The sequence below is a fragment of the Brassica oleracea genome, chromosome C9 (genome assembly GCF_000695525.1).
Source record: "Brassica oleracea var. oleracea cultivar TO1000 chromosome C9, BOL, whole genome shotgun sequence".
In the NCBI taxonomy this organism is placed as follows: domain Eukaryota; kingdom Viridiplantae; phylum Streptophyta; class Magnoliopsida; order Brassicales; family Brassicaceae; genus Brassica; species Brassica oleracea.
In genome coordinates, this window is record NC_027756.1 from 43,689,236 (window position 1) to 43,698,153 (window position 8,918).

Consider the following 8,918-nt stretch of genomic DNA (forward strand, 5'->3'; position numbering starts at 1 on the left):
GCTTCTTTACTGTCTCAACCTCATCTTTTTCAAGTATTTACAATATTGCCACTGCAATGAATAGTGGCAACAACCTTGTACGAACTGTTTGGAGCTTTTATTGCCCTTTAATGCACGTAAATCTCTTTACACTCTCTCTGTTTCAATTGTTATGAACTAAAAACAACATTTCTTTCACTTTCTCTCTATATTCATCCAAAAAACTCAAGCTTTTGATTCAAAATATGGGCTATGGTTGACAGAGCCATATTTCTTTCGTTTTTACTTACGGTTGCTTTCGTTTGAGGTTCTGGGTGGTTGGAGAAGACCTTGTGTGCAAACGAAGTCATCTCACCTAGTTTAAGGTACGAATTTGAATTTTTTTTCAAGATCTGTTCGCGTAGAAGACTTACTAGTAAGTCATCTGTATGTAGAAGACTTACTGATGAGTCTTCTGGTCAAACGGACGACTTAAATTAAGTCGTCCAGCTTTGTTTGTTAAAAAAAAACACTTCAGACGACTTATATATACGTCGTCTATGAGAAACGGGCTAGTTTTGCATTTGACCGAATCGTGTCAGATCTTTGACTATTTCTGGACGACTTATAATTCAGTCGTCTCTGGGAAAGTTAAAATTTCAATATTTTATGAAAACTTGACGACTTACGTGTAAGTCGTCCTAGGTTAGTTTTGTAATTGAAAAATAAAACTTCATAATTTAACTTTAACCAGACGACTTAATATAAAGTCGTCCAGCTAAACGACTTAATTTAAGGTCGTCCGGGATAAGCAAGGTTTGACCAGAAAATTGGGAAAAATTCTGGACGACTTTGCTTTCCCCGGACGACTTTAAATTAAGTCTTCTGGAGGGACGACTTTATATTAAGTCGTCTGGTTAAAGTTAAATTATGAAGTTTTATTTTTCAATTACAAAACTAACCTAGGACGACTTACACGTAAGTCGTCAAGTTTTCATAAAATATTGAAATTTTAACTTTCCCAGAGACGACTGAATTATAAGTCGTCCAGAAATAGTCAAAGATCTGACACGATTCGGTCAAATGCAAAACTAGCCCGTTTCTCGTAGACGACGTATATATAAGTCGTCTGGAGTGTTTTTTTTTAACAAACAAAGCTGGACGACTTAATTTATGTCGTCCGTTTGACCAGAAGACTCATCAGTAAGTCTTCTACATACAGATGACTTACTAGTAAGTCTTCTACGCGAACAGATCTTGAAAAAAAATTCAAATTCGTACCTTAAACTAGGTGAGATGACTTCGTTTGCACACAGGGTCTTCTCCAACCACCCAGAACCTCAAACGAAAGCAACCGTAAGTCAAAACGAAAGAAATATGGCTCTGTCAAAAGCTTGAGTTTTTTGGATGAATATAGAGAGAAAGTGAAAGAAATGTTGTTTTTAGTTCATAACAATTGAAACAGAGAGAGTGTAAAGAGATTTACGTGCATTAAAGGGCATTAAAAGCTCCAAACAGTTCGTACAAGGTTGTTGCCACTATTCATTGCAGTGGCAATATTGTAAATACTTGAAGAAGATGAGGTTGAGACAGTAAAGAAGCCATTTTCGAAAAAAAAAATGTTAATGGCATTTTCGTAGATAAAATGCAGGTGTGGGGTTAAAATCTCAAAAAAAAAGGAGTCAAAAGAAAAGGTTAGTTTTCTGTTTGACTCCAAGTTTTGAGTCACTTTTGCAAAAAAACCCTTAAAATATATATGGAGGAAAATCACCACCGTATATTTTCAATATGTTTTATCAAAAGGCTGTTGCATGGTATAAGGTAATTACAACTCATTACAAATTCAGATTTCAAACCAACTAGTGGAGACTATACAATTTTCACATAGAACATAATACTGGAGTGTTTTAAGAAGCTTGAGTGGAGAAGGGTATGCATGCTAAGATGAGTTTATACATTACTATTGAGACTCTGGAACATAACATAGCTGAACTTAAATTTGATATAATCTCTTTGAATTTGATTCCTAGGTTGTGTAATTCTCAAAGTGATGTGTTGCTCCTCAAGTACACATTTTCTTAACTGAATTTATTAACTGAAAATAGAGATTCATACCCAAAAAATTACAATATTTCTAACTCGTATAACTCAAACACATCCTACCTATGATATCACAATTAGTGTAAGTAGATAATTTATCAGGAAACCGGGACACCTGAATCTAACCGGCCGGACCAGTTTAGAACCAACAAAGTCCGCCATGAATTGATTTACCAATACATTTGATCATTTGATAACTTTCTTTAGTAAAACAAATTAATATTAAAGAACTTATGGAGCCCCGTTACAAACAAGAGAGAAATATGAAAATAATTGACGGGGTCCAGTCATGGCCGCTTAGTCACCTTCATGGATGCAACGTTTGTCCTCTGACCCGATATGGGCCACTATTCTTGTCTTTTTGGTGTTTTTCTTTCCTTTTCTCATCACAGTCAGCTGCTTTGCCCTTGTTATTATCACATGATTACTACATTTTTTACCACTGCTTGATTCTTTCTTTCTGGCCCCACAGGATGGCTTTTAAATGCAATCAAGAAGGCCCATCAAAAAAAATTCGGGTGGTTCCCTAAAACACCCTTTGATCTAGGAGCTGATAGTGATACAATGCGTTGGTTGAACACGTATTTATGGCGGAAACTAGGGCGACTTTCGTCATTCAAGGAAGGAATTCTTGTCCCAGGAAGACTTTAAAAGTCAAGACAGTTAAGTTTTTGATTAGATGAATCATGCGACAATGAATATTCAGTTAAGTTCGTTTATGTTTCTGGAAAAATCATAATGTTTTGGACAAGGAGAGCAAGTCTAGGCGAAAATAGATTTAATATTATAGGATGATTTAACAGATTTATTTTTGTATAATTTCTACTTGTGCACAGTCCCAATTTTTAATTTGTTTCTGTTGTTCTGGTTGATGATAACAAAAACAGAAAAAAGATATGTGGTTACGAAATAATAAAAAAAAAAAAACCAACTTAACATTACCAATTAACGATTGATTAAACTGAAAAGTGAATCTGAATTATCAATTTTGCATTTAGTTACATATTTATGGATTTTATAAAGAGGAAAAATATCTTTCGAAACATACCAATATGATCATGCTTTTGATATTTAGCCAAAAAACGTTTTCCAGAAATTGGGTCATCATATATAATGGTACATTTATTTAGAACAGATTTTAGTAATACAAACTCGTCAAATAGATTATTTACTATTTTTTGTCAACTATAGATTTTTTACTTTTGTGAGTTGGATACATGAAGTTTTGGATTGAGTTTTCTTTTACAGGAACTGAGATCATGCATTTTAAAATATATAGTATAATAACTATAGTGTAATGTAGTTTATTAGTTTAAAACTTATTACTACTTTTCCTCTTAAAAGTTGGATCCTAATTAATTGTTGACGAAGACCGGATGAATTGGGGTCGGCGAAAAACTTGGTTATAGTTAAAAAAAAACACTTGGTTATAGATGATTTAAAATAAAAAGGGTCAATTAAAAACCCCTACACATGTTGATTCGCCGGTTCGGTATGTAACTTAAGCTGGTTCAAACAATAAGTTCTTAAACCAGAATTAACCGACTGTAATAAAGAGCAAACCGGAAGTCTGAATATGTATTGACGCGGATTAGATTTGGTAGGGAGCAATTTAATTAAAAACAAAGTTAATCTAGCAACATTTAAAAAGAAAAAGATAGATACTGTCTGAATTAGAAAAAAATCCAAATTAATACCCCAACAAAAGAAAAAAAAAGTTTTCTTCTGTAAAGGAAACGCGACAAAAGAGAAAGAGAGAGAGAGAGAAGAGGAAGGTGGGCTTCAAAAAGAGAGGACTCGTGGAGGCTTTACTGAAGCGATCCGTGGAACCAACCTGACACAAAGTGGCCACAACATCTTCTCCTTCTCCGCCTTAACGTTTGATACATTCACGATTCTTAACCCTAATCTTCACGCTCGTTTCCTTCCTAAACAAGGTACGCATTCCCTCATGGATCCATTATTTATCCCTGCATGTTATTGGTTTTATTATCAATCTCACAATCAAAAACTTCTTTGAAGAAATATGACGGAGGCGACGAAGGTGATGTACATAGTGGTGGTCGACGGCGATGTTGATATAACGACGGCGATTCTCGAAGAAGACGGAAGCGGGAATTGGAAAGATTCGTTTAGGTATACGCGTCCGGTTTTGCAAAGCACTCTTCAGCTCATGGGATGCAAAGCGCGTCACGCCTTCAAGGTCATCACGCTCCTTCTTTCTTTTCTTTTTTTTTCTCAGATTCTTTTTTTTTTTTGGGGTTTGATTTATTTTCCGATAACATCGCTTTCATCGAGTTCTGATTCTTTATTCTTGTCCTTTAATGGTTTGAGAGTATTTCCATTTAATTTTTATTTTAATTATAAAAGCTATATGGATGGAACAATATCATACTAACGAATATACATTTCTAGTCAGGACTTTTAATGGATTCTAGAACAGAGTTGTGTCTGGATTTAGACAAGTTTTAAGCACGTTGTTTTGTCGTCTCAGTTTCGTACTTTGGCTTTACTGACCGACATGTCTTTTCTCTTGATATTTATTTTTTTGGTGAATGAGATGATTAATTATTTTACTAATATTTGAGATTGAAAGTAAACATGACTTTGATTCTATCAATGTTTTTTCTAATTTGGATTGTTTACTGATTTTACAGAATAATATGTTTACCTTTGATTGGTGTGATGTTATCTAATTGTGTTATGTTCCTCATGTCTTTGGATTCTATGTTAGTCTTTTCATAAGCGTCTTTGGTTTCTTGTAAAGGCACTATGTTTCAAGATAGATCCTAAGTTGTGTTTTTTTTTTCTTTGGTTGTGAGCAGATTAGCCGCAGGGCTTTCGAGTTAATAAGAAGTGAGGGATCATTAATACTTTCCCCCTCACATGGGAAAGAATCTGTATTTGGGAAGGCAGTTGATGCTCCCTCAGCTTGTGATGGTGTAGAAAAGGTTAACAAAGTTAATTTCTCAGCTACCAATGATGCTGATGATAAGAGCAGAAGTAAGCCGTTTGAGATGTATAAAAAGCGCACAACCGTTGTTGTTTTGAGGGAGACATTTGTAAACGTTGTCTGTGACGCTCTTGCTGAATACAAGTATGTGGGTCATGACCAAAGGGCTGACTTGATTCTGGCGTGCAAGTAATTTTTCTTACCATTAATCAGAAACATATATGTGGTGAAGATATCATCAATATGCTGTTTTACTTCGCATAATCATATCTTAAAAGTTCTTATTATTTGATGCAGGATTAGAGAAAGGAAAGAATCTGTGACGGTTCTGCTGTGTGGCACTAGTGGCTGTGGCAAATCTACACTCTCTGCACTTTTGGTATTATTCATAATAACTATTTATGAGCTTTAGATTAGCCATAATAAGACGCCTTTTTGGCTATTTGTTTTAGGTTACATTTTGAGAAGCTTATATTAATGATGCATCTTGTGTTAACAGGGCAGCAGGTTGGGCATTACAACAGTTGTCTCAACTGACTCAATCCGCCATATGATGAGAAGTTTCGTTGATGAGAAGCAGGATCCTCTGCTTTGGGCTTCCACCTACCATGCTGGAGAGTACCTCGACCCTTTGGCAGTTGCCGAGTCTAAAGCCAAAAGAAGAAGAGCCAAAAAGCTGAATACTTATGGAAAATCACTACTTGAGGACGAGAAACCAAATGCCTTTGCAGATTCTCAATCGACCACACCTGTACTGTTAAGCCACAAGCAAATGGCTGTAGAAGGATTCAAGGCTCAGAGTGAAATGGTGATTGATAATCTCGATAGGCTCATTACCTCATGGGAAGAAAGGAAAGAGTCTGTGGTCGTTGAAGGTGTCCATCTAAGCCTTAACTTTGTGGTAAGTCTCTCTCTTTGTAACACATCTCATTTTGTAATAAGTAATTCTAACTTCTTGTTTGTTTATAGATGGGGCTGATGAAAAAGCATCCTTCAATAGTTCCTTTCATGGTTTACATCTCAAACGAGGAGAAACATTTGGAACGGTTTGCAGTGAGAGCTAAGTACATGACACTTGACCCAGAGAAAAACAAGTACGTGAAGTATATACGTAACATCAGAACCATACAAGACTACTTGTGCAAAAGAGCTGACAAACATCTAGTTCCCAAGATAAACAACACCAACGTTGACAAAAGCGTGGCAGCAATCCACGCGACGGTCTTCAGTTGCATGCGTAGGCGAGAAGCAGGAGAGCAGCTCTATGATGCTACCACCAATACTGTCTCTGTGATAGATGACGAGTATAGGAACCAGTGTACAGCTAATTCATTGAGTTCCAAAGGAATGTTTCAGCTGATCCAAAGGAAAGGCTCTTCTAGGAATCTAATGGCTCTTCTGAATACTGATGGCACTTTCGCAAGAACTTGGCCGCTTGCTGGTAAGGTTGATGAGACCGGGAAGCCTGTCTTTTGTAATGAGACAAATGGGATGGAGCATCCTGTTTATGGTTACTTACAGAAAGCCGAACCGGTGAATCTTCAGTTTGGCCTGTTTGGGATCAGTGCTTGGCCTAGTGATGGAGCCACGAGCCGCGCTGGGAGTGTGGACTTGGGTGAAAACGCTAGTAGGCATTACTCTTCTTGTTGCAGCTCGCCTAGGATGTCTGAAGGAACTTCAAAAGAGGTATACTCTTGTTTGATTCTAATGTTGGAAAGTTTTTTTTGATGATTCTGTGGCTTATATGGTGTGTTATTTTCAGCTTAAGGAAGAGCAGTCCGTGCATGGTAGCGATGAAGAAGTTGAAGATGATCCTCCTGAGCAAGAAGATACAGATTTTAGCGATGATGATGATAACAAGCGAGACCATGAAGAGGTAAGATGTGTGTTTCAAATGGTTTTCTTCAGGGTAGGTCCCGAGATTTTAGGAGATATAGACAATTTAGCAAGAGCATGATTAATGCAGAGTTTTTAGGGTGGGTTCTTAGCGGTTATCTCTTAACTTTTAACTAAAAAAAACTAAAAACGACAGTTTTTATATTCTGCTAAAAACTCCACCCTACGAATTCTCCATTAATCATTTTTTTTCTCAAATTGAGATTCATTCATAAGGGAAATACCAATATTTATAAAAAGATGGCGGCATAACGAAATAGCCCCAGAACTCTCCATTAATCATAAATTTGGGAATTTATATATGTAATTTTTTTAAAAAAAAATTGTGGGGGGCCATTTTGGCCGGTGTTTCACTAGTCTATGCTTAGAATCCGGTCGTGTTTTCTTGTGTTTCAGTAACTTGAGTGTGTTGGTGTGATTGTTACAGGTGGGTTCAGTTGATGAGCAGTCTACAAAGTCAGACGAGGAGTACGATGATCTTGCAATGGAAGACAAAAGCTACTGGACAGATGACGAGGAAGAGTCTAGAGATACGGTCGCGGTAATGTCTGAGAAAAACCACAAGCCGGCAACAAAAGATGACAAGTACATACAGAACTTGGATCTTTTCCTTCGGACCGCGAACCAGCAGCTGGTCGAGCCGCTTGAGCTATGTGCGTCGCTGCTCACGTGCGAGTATGGAGATGCAAGACTCTGGTCGGGTAAAGAAAAGATGAGGAAGCGTTCTCTAAGCATATCAGCTCTTGGAAAACGCGGGTCGGGTTTGGGTGATCCGATTCTCTTGGGTGCCCCATGATCCTTAGCTTTGGTTGCTAGTAAACTCCTCAGTTTATGAATTATGGTTTAGTCTTTAGTTTAAGTTTTGTGTTCGTGTGTGTGTATAGTCTTGCCTCAAACCTTGGGGTTGCTTAATGTGCACTTTTTTTTCTTATGACTTGAGATCTTAGATTCTAACTTTGCTTCAGATTTTAAGACTAAACTGTATACTTCGCTTTACTTGGGAGTTCAAATCAAACAAGTAGAATCTTGGATTCATGTCACTCTTTCTACATACAATTTTTGGCATTGACAGCAACAAAGTTGGTTCAGAGTTGTTTTGACTGTTTATGTAAACGACAGTACATAGATTGACACGGTCGAAATAAAGTGGTGCAGCGCGAAGCAGATGGTTTTGTCTAGATTCAAGATTTAAAAATCTTAAATGTTGAGCAATGAGTCTAAAAATGCAATTATGTGTATATGTGGCTGAGGTCAAGCAGTGTACGAGCAATGGATGCAATGTTGTATAATAGACCATATGTGGAATTTTGTTCACAACCTTCTTCTTTCACAACTTTATTTTTGGCAATCGTTTGGATATAATTTTTGTTTGTTTAACTATCTCTGAAATATAAAGCTTTATTGATTCCAAGCGGGGATTGTGATGGAACACAGACATAATATCAAGACGATTAGGATTTTCTTTCAAACGCCTTAATCAAATACTAAATTGCCCAATTTAGCTAAATTATAAAATAGCTTTAACGTAAGATGAACTCCATTACCAAATGTATCAAAAAGCAAAACTTTGAAGTGTACATTCAGTAATCGATATGACGAAATTAATATATTGTTCTGATTTCTGATTTAGAGGAATTATAGATTTTGATCTAGAACTTGGATTAAAAAAATGCATTCATTACCAAAATAAAACTAGGAGTTTTCCTGCGCCATACGCAGAAATAGTAATTTTTAACATAACATTTTTTATTTCAAAAGAAAATTTTGATTTATATTTGAACATTATTAATTTATATTTTAACTGCAATAGTTATAAAAAATCATAAACGTATTTTTGTAATATTATTTTTTTGATTTGGTATAATTATTTAAATTTGATTTGATTTAATTTTTAATAAAGATAAAATTAGATTTTATAAAAATAGTTTTAATTATATTATTATGTTTAATTATTATTTATTTTATATATATATATATATATCTTCCCATCTAATTTTAAATATATACATAT

General features: G+C 35.7%; 1 protein-coding gene across 2 annotated transcripts; it reads left to right on the forward strand.

Annotated features, from left to right (window-relative positions):
* Positions 1 to 3,806: 3,806 nt before the first annotated feature.
* On the forward strand, positions 3,807 to 7,838 carry LOC106313929 (P-loop NTPase domain-containing protein LPA1 homolog 1). 2 transcript variants are annotated; one of them, XM_013751864.1, is made up of 8 exons: positions 3,807 to 3,995; positions 4,081 to 4,261; positions 4,884 to 5,200; positions 5,309 to 5,390; positions 5,511 to 5,912; positions 5,981 to 6,697; positions 6,774 to 6,887; positions 7,335 to 7,838. In XM_013751864.1, the coding sequence occupies exons 2-8, from the start codon at positions 4,085 to 4,087 to the stop codon at positions 7,701 to 7,703; spliced, it is 2,178 nt and encodes a 725-aa protein (XP_013607318.1). In that variant the 5' UTR covers positions 3,807 to 3,995; positions 4,081 to 4,084; the 3' UTR covers positions 7,704 to 7,838. The 2 variants fall into 2 exon arrangements, with proteins under 2 accessions (XP_013607318.1, XP_013607319.1); XM_013751865.1 differs by lacking the exons at positions 3,807 to 3,995; positions 4,081 to 4,261 and adding an exon at positions 4,680 to 4,787.
* Positions 7,839 to 8,918: the final 1,080 nt, after the last annotated feature.